General features: G+C 46.7%; 1 protein-coding gene; it reads right to left on the bottom strand.

The window, feature by feature from the left end:
• Positions 1-1704: 1704 nt before the first annotated feature.
• GSTUM_00007581001 (uncharacterized protein) lies at positions 1705-2354 on the bottom strand. XM_002839528.2 has 2 exons: positions 2225-2354; positions 1705-2168 (listed from the first exon to the last, which is right to left on the bottom strand). Exon 2 carries the CDS (start codon positions 2142-2144, stop codon positions 1845-1847), a length of 300 nt encoding a protein of 99 aa, XP_002839574.1. The 5' UTR covers positions 2145-2168; positions 2225-2354; the 3' UTR covers positions 1705-1844.
• Between the last annotated feature and the right edge of the window lie 13726 nt (positions 2355-16080).

Genomic DNA, 16080 nt, shown 5'->3' with positions numbered 1-16080 from the left:
ATAGGTTAAATGCCACCACCACCAGGAGAATCGCAGACTATTATTATGATTTTGTCATGGAAATCCCAAAGGGACATTCACTCCTTCCCATAGAGAAATATGTCAATCTGTTGGGAGAAGCACTTTGGATCCTGCACCAGGAAATCGAAAATCAGTGGAGGTTTTTGGTAAAGGCCGACCGTCGTGCAAGATCGGCAATCTGGTTTAGGAGTCTCGTATGTCGGGTCTGGGGATTAGAGAGCTACTTCACTTCAAAAGAGAATTTGGGGGAAAGCTCTGGTAAATTTGCGGATAGTGGAGCAAAAAGTTGGGACTAAGTACTTATACAGCCAGTCAGTCCCGCAAAGTTTCTGAACTGGGGGGATCTTGTTATCCGGCTTATCCAGGGATATGCCAAAATGACACAGCGTTTGTCCCGGAGGGTCTGGTATGAGCAGGTTTGGATACCTGCAAGAGGAGCATAAGATTGAATCTTTGATGCACTTATGGCTATGTCAAGGATTGCGTATAAAATGGACAAGAGTTCCTTAAACAGAGATGGGGCATCATACACCACTTGCTTGCCTATTTGTCTGGCCTCCGAAGAGAGAATGCCAGACCAAGGCTTTTCACATAGATTATTAGTACCAGTGGTTGAAGGCTTGGACACAGAGATTGGCATCGCCTGCACCGGTTGCAGGTTCAATATTTCCCACACTCTCATAATCTCCATCCACTCTGCCCGCGAGTTCGATCGTGCGATATTTTGGGGAATTTGCGGGATGCTTAGAGGGTGATGTAAGGGCGATATGGCTCTAAAATAGGCCAATAACTACCCACAGATTACTGCTCAGGATGGTACAAAAGATTTGCATAGTGTCTGCAATGGCTCGGTGACGTGCTGCCAGTGGACCGGAAGCGGAAGGTAGGGAGAGGTATGTTCTGGTGGTGAGAGCTCCAATATGACGGCTATCAAGGGAGGGGGGTCGCTGGGCCTAGGAGTGGGAAGCAAAGTTATGCGACGGCATTAGGTAGACAGAAGTGGTCTGTGGGACGCTGGCGGAGCAGTCGAGCCAGGTTCTACGTTATATTTTCTCTAGTTTTTGGACCATCGGCGCATAAGCTTATGCAATTATGCTCATGATATTATTTGCGCTTTAACCTACGTGGTTGGTTGCTCAGTCATTTAGATGTACACGTATTATATGTTTTAAATTGGTCTCCCCACGAGCTTACCACCCGACTGGAACACCATCCTGGGCCTCGAAGAGTCATTAGCAATAATTTATTGGGCTTCGGTTTTATGCTACATTTGGAGACACCTGTTTGATACTAATAGTGAACAAAATGGGGTATAGTTGACCTTCATCTGAAGCCACTATTCTGGCCCAGCGCCGAGATATTGAGGTAGAAAATGGCAGGAACGGGAACTGGCCTCCGCAGCCCACCCGCCACCAATACGATAAACCTGTGAAACAGGCGAAATTTTCAAATAATGAAGGTAGTAAAGTGGTTTCTGAGTATCTATGATACGACCAGACTATCGTGGCAATTTCCCCAAGGCGAAAGCCTAATAAAACAGGTCACTTGGGAAAAATCAACTAGTGTGGACAAGGCGTAAGTAACGGGTTCGCTTTCTCCATCGTCCCCGATTTTAGAGGGACAGGTGTCATGTAAACAGAGTTTAGGGGATAATAAACTTCTTTAGAGAAGTTATCACTAATGTTTGATAGTAGAATAAGATCCTAAGGACTAAATTTCCTGCTTACTAGATTAGGTTACACCAAAAACTTTTCATCCGCCAAACCAATACGTCATCAATCATCACTAAGAAATCATCCATCCCCTTGTGTAGCGTGACATCTTCAACTCCTGTCCCTCCCGTAATTCCTTGACCTCCTTACCCTAGCCACAAATTCCTCAGCTGCCCTAGACTCCTCGATGCTTCTGAAGCTCCCAACTGGCCAGCTCATCCTTGTTGCTATTGGTGCTTGATGGCATATCCCACTGCTGCTGCCACCACCCCGAGCAGTAGCTCTTCCATCCCTAGCCTGCACCTCCCGAACCTCTCTATCCCTCGCCATCCTTTCTATGTCCTTCCGTAGTTCCTCGATTTCGGTCCGCATCTCTCGAATTGACTCGCCGCGGGAGCAGAGGTTTCCCATTTTATTGCTAGCGGTTTTTAAACACTATGTAGTGTCTTTAGTTTGAATTGCAAAAAGGGGGAGGCTTGAGTGTATGATACCTTTTCGTTTCCCTTTCTCCTACTGAGGGTTAGGGTTAGGGTTCGTGATTGTGGCCAATCGGGGGGGTTACAGGCAACCAGCTCTCCACCAGCAGAGGATAACGAGGGGGACACAAGAGGTAAAGAGGCGACACGAGGAGGGAGGAGGAGGGAGGAAGCTAGGAATAGGAAATATATACTCACCGTTACCACCACATACTCCTAGGCTGCGCTTCCAGGGGAAATCATAACCATCTGGGGCTAGGGTTAGGATGCGCCATCACGCCATCACACCATAGGCTCCACCATCGTGGGAAGCCATCTGGGATTGTGTGAACAAATCAACCAATAACCTTGCCCACTAAGACAACCTGAACGAGAGGGACCACGCTCTCGGGGGTGGCTCCCCTGTAGTTTTCGCCCTGGTGCAGTTTACCCTGCACAAACAGGGGTACTCAATGAGCGGTTTCAATGTTAGTATTTCTTATCTTGATGTATCCCACCCCCATGATCAACGGAATTCCTGGGGGGTCGGAAGTGAGAAAATTAGTGTCAACCCACAAATAACATGCGGGACACACACCACCACTATACTAGCTCTCGAGTGTATTCAAGTAGCTCGTGGGCCTACCAGGCCTACTCGTCAATTCATAAAAGTATCTAAATATAGCGAAAATGACTTGGCACTAAGAAGTAATTATTATTCGGTATAGCCGACCCAGTTTATTACCCACGCAAAATCTCACCCCCGGGAAGGAGCCACTAACACATTGTACGACAGGCGCCATGCTATTCCTCTAACCCTAACCCCCGTAGCTCCGAAGAACCGTAACCAGAACAGGGAGAATGTCGCTATCGGCGACTACACATCAGGTATCATATGATAACATGCCGTAGCTAGGACGGAGGGTAAGAAAGAGAGAAATGAAAATATAAAGGAAGGAAAACAAAACGGACACTCCGCCTGTCCTAGTCCTGTTCTAACCATTAGTGCCAACACAGTATCTTACTATTTCCACTACTCTCAACGGTGAAAAGTAAAAATAGAGCCTTGGAAAGGTAATAGTTATCATAATATTATACATATGATACTATGGGGTGTATTAGATGATTAAGGTTTATTCCATAGAAACCCTCCCTTTCCTTCTTCATTAAACAGTCCACACTTCGTGCTCAAAATCTAACGATCACCCCACACCACCCACTCCCCACATGCTGCTTCGAACTTCACTACACTTAAGTAACTTGTAAACCACCTGAGGAATGAGCAGCGTTCCATCCAGTGTGTTGTAGTTCTCCTCCCGGCACTTCAACTACAAGAAGCGGCTTCACATCCACAAGCGCCTCTCCTCTTGGCCACAGCATGTGTGCGATATATGCCGGGAATCATCGATTCGGCAACCGTGGCTACCTAGCAAGCTAGTTAGGTATAATAGGTGTGAAACGGTTCGGTATATCACCATTGTTCAGTAGTCTACCGGGACGGACCGTTGCTCCTACCGGCATCGCCATGAGTAATACAGTTGGCTAGGTGCCGTTGAGAATCATGGGAATAGAATTCAACCTCAACAAAAGGGAAAAGGCTAGCAAATCAACAGAAAGTACTTGGCCGTAGGTTGAAAGATTCAGATGAGGGTGTCAGATGGTGTCAGAGGCCAAACCAAATGGAGAAAATGTGGAAGCAAAAATCCCTAATGCCGTATATGCCTTTTTTTGTTTATTCCATGAATCATGATATTGGAAACATTCCCTTCCTTCCTACAGGCACCAAGAGCACAGCTATGCAGTCCGGTCTAAGCTGTTCCTACACTGCACCCAAGTCAACCGCTTGTCTACGCTGCTTGTAATACTGTACAATATTGTTAGGTTATGCCAGTCAGGCATTGAACACCAATCCACAAATCTACCAATTACCCACTACCCACGGCCCGGGATATTTTAGCCCCCAACCGTGTGGGCCTTCGGTTACCACGTTAACCCACTCGAGTAACTTCCAGTACTGCCGGATTGAAAAAGAAATAATTTTTGGGGCGTTTTCCTTTGTTTGGGTTGGTCGCCCCCTGTTTTCTCCCCCTCCCCATATGTCACATCCGAAAGCCAACTGATGGCCCTACAGCCCAGTTGCCGGTTTCCCGACATGCAGTTGCAGTGGCAAGTGTTCTCACTCACTCAGTGAGCACTGTTCAAGTTCTTGCAGCTGTAACCTTTGGGGTTTTCGTTTCCAATCTTCAGCCTTTCGTGATACTTTCTACTAGCTGGCATCGGAAGCAAAAGCGGTAGAATATTACGCGCCCTGATGACGATAAGGGCATCTGCCAGGCTCTAATCTAATGCTGCCTTGTCTACTCGCTTGTCTTTTGAGAGGGTTTAGCCTCCCTTCTTTTCCATTCTTTCCCACTTTTCTACTTATCGCGGCCACGAGGTAGCATTTCAGTCTTTGAATACAACTCTGGCTCACCCCAGGGAGGTCTTCCCGGAGCTCCTTCGGTTCCATCCTACTCTACAGCCTATAGTTACACTCAGATTTACCATCTCGTGTATCACCCGGCCCCGCGGTAGTGATGATAATATCGATCGACTTTGCAAGTTGGGTGCATACCAATTGTTTTTTCACCCCAAAGTGCAAGGTATTTGCGGAATATAACTTGGATTATGGCTCGCAGGAAAGAGAAATACCGGAGGCAAAACAGGAAAAAGATGATGAAGATGAAGTGGCAGAAGACCAAGCGGAGTGGGATAAAATGAAATCGGAAATAATCACAAATGACAGGCCTGTAGCCCCTGTACTCACTCTCGCGTTCCACCGCATGGCACTACGGCACCTCCTACACCGCTTCACTAAATTTTGTCGATTGATCGCCAATCTACGGGAGTGAATTAGCGAAACGAGAAACTAAATCCCAACCAGGCCATCTGTAAATGTTCCTAACTTAGCGATTGGCAGCCCGTCGGTACTGTACCTTGCTCGGGTTCCAAGACCGCGCGGTAACATTGGTTAAATAACATAAAGGGCTGGTTAAACCGGGGGGTTCCGGACATTTTTGATCAATTGAATTTTATTTCGGCTTTCAAGTTGCTTTTCCTCACCACTAGGAGTTATACTCTTCGTTCCTGTTTCTCACTCGCTCTCTTCATGTTGTAGGCCTTTTTTTCTTTCCTCTTTTTCTTTTCCCCTTCTGTGGTCAGGGTTATGGGCCGTGTTGCCGCCTATACATCCTTCCGGTACGAACCCCACTAGGAACCGAGCATGATAAAAGGCCATTTCCTATAGTATGGGTCGAGTAAACGAAACTTGATCCCCCCCACCTGTACTCCCTCCACGAAGACTATCTGGAGGGCTACTACTCGAGATCGTGTGGCTGTACGTAATTCACTCATCGGATATGATGAAACACGCAGGATTTTCGCGATTGATTGATAACGATTTTCACCATTTGTTCTCCCTTTTTTTTGCTCTCACTGCCATGATTATCGTACGATGGGAGAAGAAGTTTAAGAGGAGTGGTCTGGTATTACCCTTCTCCCAATTCCATATTCGTACGGAAAGGGTTCTACACGGGAAAAATGGAACGAAACCCAATCTCTGGGCGGGCGGTCGGATGGGTTGCAAGAAATCCGGGGGGGTTGAGGAACATAACTGAAGATATTTGCGATATCATAAATCACGACCGGGGTGAACTTTTGGGCAATGGTATCAGGGGTGCAGGAGAGAGAAAAGGAAAGTCAGTGGCGTGGGTACTAATGGCGGAGGAAAACATAATATCGTTTCCGGCCGACACACCTTGCCATTTTGGGGGAGCAGAATGAGATGAGAGTCCGGTGTTTTTCCTCCTCTGGTCTTGTCGCTGTAATACTGTTGGCAATATCATAACATTTCTATCAACCTAGCCACCTTCTGGCCTTCTAATGGACTTCTTAGAGTGATAGTAACCAAGTTAGCTTTATGGCTTTGGCCTTTCTCCGGCTTGGTTTCCTACCCCTTAGTTTTAGCGCTAACATTAGAGTAGCGTTAATGTTTCCTGCAAAAGAAATGGGGAGAAATCCCCTCTAGCAATGCATGGGGAAGGTTTTCTTCGATCGATTAAGCACTGTGCAATACACTAGAACGAACCCTACCCGCTCCTGCTTGAGTTGATCATTTCCTCATGTTCTTGGTTAGTGATGGCCACGATCAGATCATGATCGATCACTCTATCTATATATGCATATACCTATATCCATCTTGGTAATCATGTGATATTACCTATTTATATAAACACTCTCTACGCCGCACACTCACACTCTACTATTGATTCTTTAACAGGCTTTACCTCCCACTTCTCATGCCCAAAATGTCCTCGCTCTTGTAGTCTCCTACGACATGCTGGGCGCCATAGTTGGTGCCCGTACGCTTCAAAATATCCCACAACATCTACACTTCTTGCCCGTTCCCGAACGCGTTGTGGAAGGCTATCGCCTCCGGAGTGCGACCATAAGGATCCTGTCGGTTAATTAATGACAAACAGCTGATCCGCAATATATAAGTAATCAGAACCTAGTCCATTCATACTCACATAGGAGGCGGTGGGTCCTCAGGCACCTAGTCAGTTCTTCGGTATAAGGGAATACATAATATTGATGGTTGTGATGATTGTCGAAACCAACTCAAGTTTTAGATTAGTTGAGAGTAAGGATTTTCCGCATGCTATTAGCATACCGTGATGGTGAAGAAAATTTGACAGTGGCCGGCTAGACTCGAGTATAATCGACTATACGAGATCAGTGGGCATGTTCGATCAGGGTCTACCAATTTGATCAATCATTCGATTATGAGGTCACTCCGATGAGATCATGCTCGAGCAGAACCCCTATGATCTGCTCGACCATGATCTAGCCCATCACTAGGAAGGGGGGTGGATGGAATCAGGAAAGATATCGATCAGCGAGCTTTCGCCGATGCTTCTACTTAGGGGAATCCTATACATATTAAATTTTGATCATGAGCTCGTACAAATATCGGGTCTCTTTAAGGGATGGTCTACGGAATTTGGAGAGGCAGTGGGCGACGTAGGTCGTTCCCTACCGAACTATTCCATATGACATATCGAAGCAATTCTTCTGCGATTCCCTTACCCTCGTCCCATCTTCATCCTATCACCTCGCATTATGACGACTTTTTCGGGGCTACCGGTGCAAGACCATATTGTAGCTCAATGTAGATAAGTTACCGTTGAACGGGCAGACCTCTCCGTAACACCAATCCCACGGTTTCTCGTCAAAGAATCCCGGTTGGGACGCCGCACCGCGTGCTGTAAGGTTAGCAAATCAAAAGGGAGAGGAGAGGGAGCAGCATGCGATGCTTATAATGGAGAGGGAGGCTAAAGATAGTAAACACAAAAATAACCGTTTAAACTCGTCGCTTAAAGTTGGAAATCTGCATCAGGACCAGAGAAACGGGGAAGGGGAAAGGGAGGAGGAAAAAGGGGAGTTGTCAAGGCGGGGGAAGGCGTATAAGGGAACGAAGCAGGGTTCCGAATAGTCCGACCGGTCAGGTCTTGGAAGCAGGACCGGACTAGCTAGTCCTGGCCGATTCCGTAACTGGACTTGACTAACTCGGGTGATCCGGTCAGGTCTGGACTGGCCCCAGACCAGTCATCTAAAAATATTGCGTAGTCGTGTAATATCACTCACTTAGTGCTCCGAAAAAAATTGATACTCCTAAATCTATTTTCGCTGCCCCTAATTTAAGTGAGGCACTATTTCCATTCCGACTCTCCTGAGATTCTACAGTATAAACCACGGAAACAATGAGTTGTTTAATCAAGAAAATCTTTATTTGAACGTAATAAACTGTGATAGAAATAGTAAAAAGCAAAATAGGATGCTAATTCGGCCAATGGGCTGTCCATATTCTATTGCTTGGCGGGCCTGGTCAGTCCAGTCTTTCGCGGACCATTCGGAACCCTGGAACGAAGTGGTACGGGGAAGGTGTAGATGAGTTAACAGTCAAGGTAGGGGGGAACAGGTGACTAGGGTGGTGCAATTGGGGGAACCAGAAGATGAAGAGTTCGGCTTGCTGCGACGCCACTTATTCTCATTGGCGGTTTTGCACCACTGGGAGCCACGCCTCAGTTTAGTGCTTCCTGAATTTTTGATGGTTTCTACCGACCGACAGCAGTCTGAGCGTGAAAGAACACTGCATAAAAATAGCAAGAAATATGGAGGAGTCTACTGGGCTTCTGTATGCCTGTAGAGAATAATGTGCCCCATAGGTGGTTTCGGCAATGAAAAACTAAATGGGTGAGTAGAAGGCGTAAATTGGAATCATGACCTATCACTCGTTGTGTTGCTAAGCTATTTTCAGAACTGCGGATGGATCCTAGTGACTAGCGTGGTCCTTTGGTGCATGATATTTCGAGTTTCTTTAGTCTATAATAGACTGAGTTAAGAGTGAGAGCCCTTTCCGGGCGAAGACTTATTTGTTACTATCTCCTCTTACCTGAGGGCGGTCAGCAGATACCTTACCTCACAATCTGCACCAGCCATTGCCCCTTGTTTCGCCTTTGATTGTTCACAATTGCCTCCTCGAGTGCAAGTATATTGCATCAGCCTTCAATTGAAATATATGCTATTAATGATAGATGAATTTATATATTTTTAGCATTGATTATTACTTAAAATTGTCTAGCAGGAGTTAACTTGTCAGTTGCACCGCTGGAGGAATTGTACCCGTGTCTGCTCGGAAGGCGTTCAGATCGTGGAGAGTGGAAAGTCTCGTTTGGCTGAGCAAATAAATTGAGAAATGCGCCTGGGAAAATATGCGAGTGATTCTTCGTGGTGAAATAAAGCAATTGCAAAAAGCGGTTTTGTGCATGGGTTTATGGGCTGCACGTGCCCAGCTGGTTCGAGTATAAGGTCTAGCTCGCATGATGTGTTCTGTAATTGATCGCGGTTATGTTTTTTTGTTTTATTTTTACCAATTCTTACCTTCAATGACTCAAAATCACACTACTGGTAAGTGCGGTAGGAAACGCAGCTCTGTAATCTGCAAAACCGAGCTGCTCCTATGCTACCTAGAGCAACTATTGTGGGAATTACAGTTCTAAGTTATTATAATTTCGGGTTTTGCACAGTAAATTACGGGAAACCCGAAACGCCAGACACTATACCTCAGAGACACCGGCTACCACATAATGCTGACAAGAAGCCACCGAGAGATAGCGCCGAAAGGGGAGACTATCTTGGCGAAAGCCCTGATCCAATGCCCCCACAGCTACAAGAATCGCGGACTGTTAACATGATGTGTCGCGAAAACTCTAAAAGGACTTTTACCGCTTGCCATGGGAGAATGTGTTCGTCTACTTGGAGAAACATTCTGGCTCCTACACTGGGGACCTTCCCATAGGGCTATCTAACTTAGGAGTATTCCGAAATCGATCAATGTCTGTTTCCTAGGGGAATCGGGTATGAGTAAGCTTCTAGGCCCGCGGTAGAGGTGTAAGGTTGAATCCTTGGTGTATTTTATGGGTATTCGAAAGCTTGCGTACGAGCTAGAGAATGGCTTCTCCAAGAGAGGTGGAATATCTTACTCCACTCCCTCACCTTATATCCTCTCTCCTGGGCGACAGCACTAAATGAGGCCTGTTCACGCGGATCTCGGGTGCCAACGGTTGAAGGGCTGTAGGAAGAGTTTGGCATCACTTGTTTCGTTTGCGGCTGCAATATTTCACGCCATTTCTATCCTTTCCATCTGCCCTGTCAGGGGGGGGGGCAATGATGCAAATTCCGACATTAGCATGCACGCTTTGGAGGAGATATAAGCGCGATGTCTACCTAAAATTGGCCCACCACCATGGGCTACCGTGTAGGATGGCTACCTGGGATATATAAAGTGTTCCCCAGGGCAAGATAGCTGTCTACTGACATACCGGAGCCCGACGGTAGGTGAAAGTTTGTCATCTTGGTAAAATTTCTAACAAGACAGCCACCAAGAAGGGCAACTGGCCCCGCGATGCGAACAAAAGTTGCACGGTGACGCCAGGCAGACGGGGGTGGACTGCTGGGTGCTGAAGGAAAGGCTGAGCCGCATTCCGAGTTTTATTTTTCCGGCCATTTTGGGCAGTGGGCGCATATCAGCCATCTTCTATTCAGTTTTATATAGTGGGTTGGAGAAACCCGTTGCTAATTGGGCAAAGCATATGGAATTAGTTAGCGTAGCCAGGAGACATCCGAGTCGGGGAGCCAAGCGGAGAAAGGTATATCCGGTTTCTGGGGCAGTGCGGGGTCATAGCTCCACGACTGAGGATCCACCATCTTCCGATTCATCCACCACACCTTCTAGCTCGTCCTAACCCAAGGATCACCATTCATCCTACAGCTCGCGTTCTTTATTGCTTTGCTCCACGATCAGCTAAACCAAGATCAGTAAATCCATATCCCATTGCCATAACCATATCCAGAACACAACCTATTAAGACAATGGCCCCAAGGCGAGCATCAACACGCAGCGAACCCTCTGCTATGCCAAACACTGGAGGATCATGCGCCGGAACCCACAAGAACACGCGTACATGTCAACCTCCAAACCGTTTTGGCCATCAATCACAGCCCACAACAGCTACCCTATCAAGCGAGGAGGCAATAGACCCCTCTACCACTAGCGAAGAAGGCATGCCAAGTATCCCGCAGTATACCCACTCACCATCGAGCATATCACAGGTATAAGAACTTCCCTTATCACACCTCAGTAATGACTCCACCCCTGTCAGAACCCCAAGATCAACAAGCTCAGCCAGGGTCTCCACCTCACCCCCCTCCATACGCGAGATACAAGTTACCTTGACGGCAATTAGGGAACTTCTCCAGACACACGAGCAAGCCATAGTCGACCAGGTTGTCCGTCAACTTCAGTCTAAAGAAGCAACAACCTACCCACCACCACAGGTTCAGCACCTCCCCCCCAGCAGGAGCCCATCATAGAACCCCAGCCGCATCCACGCCACTCCACACTCACCAGAATCAATGAGTTGGAATCTCAGCTGGCCGAACTAGGGGGGCGAAATGGAGTCTGGCCGTGCCACAGCCCCCGAGCCTCTAACCTTTGGTATGTATAACTCCTCCCAGCTTCCTATACGACCACCAGGTGAGAGCGCATCTGGTATCGCCGACTCAGTCGTGATATTATTCCCCTGGGTAGAGAGAAGCACGCTTGTACAAATCATTGTAAACCGCTTTAAACTGACAAACATCAACCGCCTACTAGCCAGCGGGATGGACAGAGCCGAGTTACAGCGGACAATTACCATAGGGGGAGTGGAGCTTGAGCAGACAGAAAGGGAGGGAAAAGAGAGCGAGTACCGGATGAGTAGCCTCTTGAAGGCGTGGGCCGCATATTGTGGAATTCTGGTCATACTGGCTCCATACGGCACTCAGGGAGAACTGGCAACAGCGCTGTCAATTTACACCATGAACCTCTATGTCCTACTAGTGAAATATACTGGGACGGAGTGAAAAGCTATCACTTCCAGTTTTACAGGAAAGGAGTAGCTAGCGGCAAGAATATATTCCAGCCTACAGAGTGGCGGCAGCTGGATAGCGAACTAGTGGCAACCAAGTGCTTTGCACATCCTGCCCCACGCCCAGCCTGGGTAGCAACCCAAAAGGCTTTCCCAGCAGAACCCAGGCGAACCTTTGACCTTAAAATCTGCTAGCACATTCCTGGATCCTCCTCCTACCCCCCTCTGAAAATAGGCTATGTTCGGGGGGAGTCAATGTTGGTCCTTATATTTTCTACGTTGTCGGAGGTGCCCTATATATACAAATATCTTCTCTTGCGGCAAACAATTCTCCTGTTCACACGCCTGCACTATCTGTCTTCTGCTGCCATGAATAATCCACAGTGTTTCCAACCGCTACCTCAAGGTTCTTCAGAAACACTCTCCTTGTAGCATCAGACAATTCCAAAACACTCTCGTCACTTCCAAACGTTTCGCAGTAACCTAGTGCTACACAAACCGTAGCACCATTCAAGCAGGCTGAACACTAAGGCCCTAGTGCTCTCCATCTCCTTGCTCATGCAACATCCAACACCACTCCGACAATCCTGCAACAACTAACTCCTGCCCCAAACATCTGTCGTTCCTTCACATTTCTTCCTAAAACACACTAACCCTGGTTCAAACACCTTTCGAACCAAACTAATGCATTACCGTTTTTTATACCAGGTCACAGACCAGGTAACCCAGGCCAAAAAGGCTTCGTGAATTTCAACACCCCCAACCTCAATAACCACAAAACAATTATTATTCCCACAGCCAGAGCACCGGACAAGAGCAAACCACATTCCCCAAGCCGGAACCCGCAGTCAACCGACTGCAGTGGCAGTAACTCCTGTATCACCCAGGCTTGCTGTAACTGGAACTACCACAAATGCCACTCGGTACAGTGCCGCTATCAGCATGCCTCACCTGTGGTGGAACCCACAGAGCTCCCCTATGCCCAACAGGAAGCAATGGGGCCTCCCTCTCCCATCACAATCTCTCCTATGGACGTTAGCTCCACTGCATTTCCCCCGACCATTCCCTCCCCTCGCTCTAAAAGCCTAATACCCCACCCTTCCCTCCTCTAAAGTCTATCTACCTTCCCGTCTATGACCAACGCAAAGCTCACTCCCTTTCAAGCAATTCCAAGTTCCCCCACCAGCCCTACTCGCAAGCTAGCAAGCTATGACCTTAACGCGCCAAGCATGGCATCTCCAAAATCACTCACCTGTCGTAACACCTCACTGCACTACGAGCTATTTGCTATACACAGTTTGACGATGCCAGCTGGCCCTCTAAAGACAAAAGGTTAGGAACAACTTACTAGAAGGTTCCCGGACAGGAGAGTTGTTGAATCAATTCTGAGAATCTGCCAATATGGAGCCCGAATAGGATACTGCAGTAGCCGCAGCTCGCCAACCATTCATCCAAACTTACTAACAGCCAACAAAGATGAAGACCTGGTAACCATGGAGATAGCAGTCAAGCTTGAGAAGCATCACCTAGAGTGGTACCCCAGCCGCAGTTGTCTTCCAGCTCACTATACTACCCTGCCGCTAGGCTTAGTCGACAAGTCGGATGGTACCCAGCGCCGCAAGCCTTGCAATGGGCTAGCCTGGGTCGAAAAAAGGGCCAACCCAGCCCAGCCCAAGCCCAAGGAACCTTGAGCCCGACCCAGCCCGGCCCAAGGAAGTATAGCCCGAGCTAACCCAATGAGCCCATCGGGCCCCCGCATAGGTGAACAGCCATAAAAGAGATGAATGTAGATCTATTAATACTAGATTAAAATACAGAATGCTAATGAGAACAGATTGTGCTTGAAATAGGAGATGAACACAACACAGTGAGAAATAGTAGTGATTATTTTCAATAAAAAGAGTGAATTTTATATGGACTGCTAACTTCGGAGGCACTCTGTTGACTCAGTTTTTTCAGCATTGAGAGAGTGACGGGAGTCAGAAATAGTCCTCTTGCCTCCTGAGAATACGCGTTCAGGTTCGGAAGACATGGCAGGAATTGATAGGAGGGTAATTGCCCATGCCGCAAGTGTTGGGTATTCGCTTTGTTGACAATTCTCCTGCCACCAACTGGAAGGAAATTAGCAATTGAAAAAGGAAAATCAGGAAGACAATTAAGTTGAGATTCAGGAGGAGATACACACAGAAGAGGATTTTGAACGCTAGGTTCAGGCTCCGCATGTAAACAATACCGCTCATAGTCATCTCTGATAGCGGCTTCCTCTGTGCTCCACAGATCCATCCATGCCCAAAACGGATTGTCCCCCTTCTTGTCTAGCTCAACTGATGAGCTAGACAGATGATGACTCCTCCGCTCACCCTCCTCCAACATCCTAGAAGCCAGGTTTCTTCGCTCATCCTCCTCTTTGTTGGCTATATACTGTAACCAATATCGCTTTAACCTTTGCTTCCCACTTTGCACCCAATTGCGATTCGATTTCACCTCAAAGTAGCGCCACTTTAGCTTTGGATTTAAAACTACTGCTGCTAGATAGACTGGAGCCCGGTAAGTGGCGAAAAAATATTTATCTAATTTTTCCCAGCCCATTCGGATCATAGAGGATAGGACTCGGTTTTCGGCATTCTCCTTTAATGCCTCACTATATGTATTTAGTAAGAAGTCAATTGTCGGTAATAGATGAGTTAATGTTGCTTGATGCCCATCCGTAGCCTTTGTAGCAAGCTTCAAAGCTGTAAACCTTTTCAAGTAGCTTCCACTCACGCCTTTCTAATCTATCCTCCTCCAATAGTGTATTTTCATCTACATAGACCTCTATTGCATGTCGTACATTGGGGCGCAGGAGTGCTTCCAAGAGATTATGCCATGAATTCCATCGAGTAGAATTATCGCGTTTGAGCAAAACACCCGCGCCAAGGTCCCGGAAGCATTTTATTCGTGCTGGTGTCTTCCGTGTATGTAAGACAATGTTGTGGACTTTCCCGAGTGGTCCTATCTGCCTCCATTTCAATAACTCCTCTTGTAACTCATCTGGAGTTGCATTGGACCATTACAGACTATCATGCAAGGCGCTTTCACTGCTACCGAAGAGAAAGTTGCGGACACTTAAATTGATGATATGTCCAATACACCTAAAGAGAGAAATGAATTAATAGACTTATAATCTCAAAATGTCCTAATAGTAAAATAATAGAAGAAAAAATAAAAAATTAGATTTTACCGCAATCTTCGCTCTATATCATTAAAGCTATACCCTGCTTCTAGTTGAGCAACCTCTAGATAGTCCATAAAAGTATCATTATTCGTAGCATTGTCCATCATAACATAGCCAGTTCTTTGTTGAATTCCAGATTCTCCTAATACTTCCAAAAAGGTCCGACATTGATTCTCACCGTTGTGAATACCCTCCACCTCCCTGAGAGCAACTAGAGCCCGCTTTAAGCATCCTGTTTGATCCGTATAATGTCCAACAATTCCGAGCAGGGCCAGGTGATTGGGTGACGTCCACAGGTCCAAGGAATAGTGAATAAGTGATTGTAAACTTTGAAGCGATTTGGCAAGTACCTTTTTTTCACTTTCATAGGAGCGTGTAATCCAACCACAAACTGTGTTTGATGAGGCAGGAAGTATCTCAGCCGCTGCAGGACGAATCGCATAAATGAGATCGTAGAACTCCTGCCAAGTAGGAAAGGTGAATGGTAAATTATGGCGAGTAATAAGACTCATCTGAAAACAAAATATTAAAAAGGCTCAGGTAAAGTATAGGAATTGCAAAGAGTCAGACACAAGTCTTACTTACATAGAGGATTTCTAGAGACTCAGCAACTAGAGGAGGAGAGCTGAGTTGCTCATGTCTATCATTTTCCATTATTGCTGTATTGATGTCCTGGATACGGAGTGTTTCAACTGCCATAGCTGCTTCCATAGATTGCTCAATTGAAAGCTGTGCTTGCTTGAAACGCTTAGTTTTGGTTGATAGGGTCTCGGTGAGTGAATGAACGCGTATAAGGTGGGCTCCTGGATTCCGTGTACTATGAGACTTTTGATACCTCTGGGAACACCGAACACATTGCCTGTATCTATCAACAAATTCAGGTTAAATATTGGTATAAGCACATAAAATACATATTAAAAACTTGTTTACTTGGCGGCAAATTTACTCAATATCATCTAAGATCACTAACTTCCCATAGGAGACTCCAGAGTACCCCATACCCACGAGGAAGGAAGTGTGCTTTTTTTCTTTTTTCGTAATTGGTTGATACCAGCATTTGGTGGTAATAGGCGATCGTGGTCTAATTTCTGATCTTCCAAGGATTCTGAACCTGGAAGCTCAGACTCGTAGAATCGATGGTGATGAAATTCTGCTTGTGGACTTGGTGA

This window comes from Tuber melanosporum (assembly GCF_000151645.1).
Source record: "Tuber melanosporum whole genome shotgun sequence assembly, scaffold_37, strain Mel28".
In the NCBI taxonomy this organism is placed as follows: domain Eukaryota; kingdom Fungi; phylum Ascomycota; class Pezizomycetes; order Pezizales; family Tuberaceae; genus Tuber; species Tuber melanosporum.
The sequence above is the reverse complement of the archived record's forward strand: the minus strand, read 5'-3'. Positions and strand labels throughout refer to the sequence as shown.

Excerpts from the sequence above, each read along its gene's own strand:
- GSTUM_00007581001 (XM_002839528.2), bottom strand. The coding sequence starts at position 2,144 with ATGGGAAACCTCTGCTCCCGCGGCGAGTCAATTCGAGAGATGCGGACC.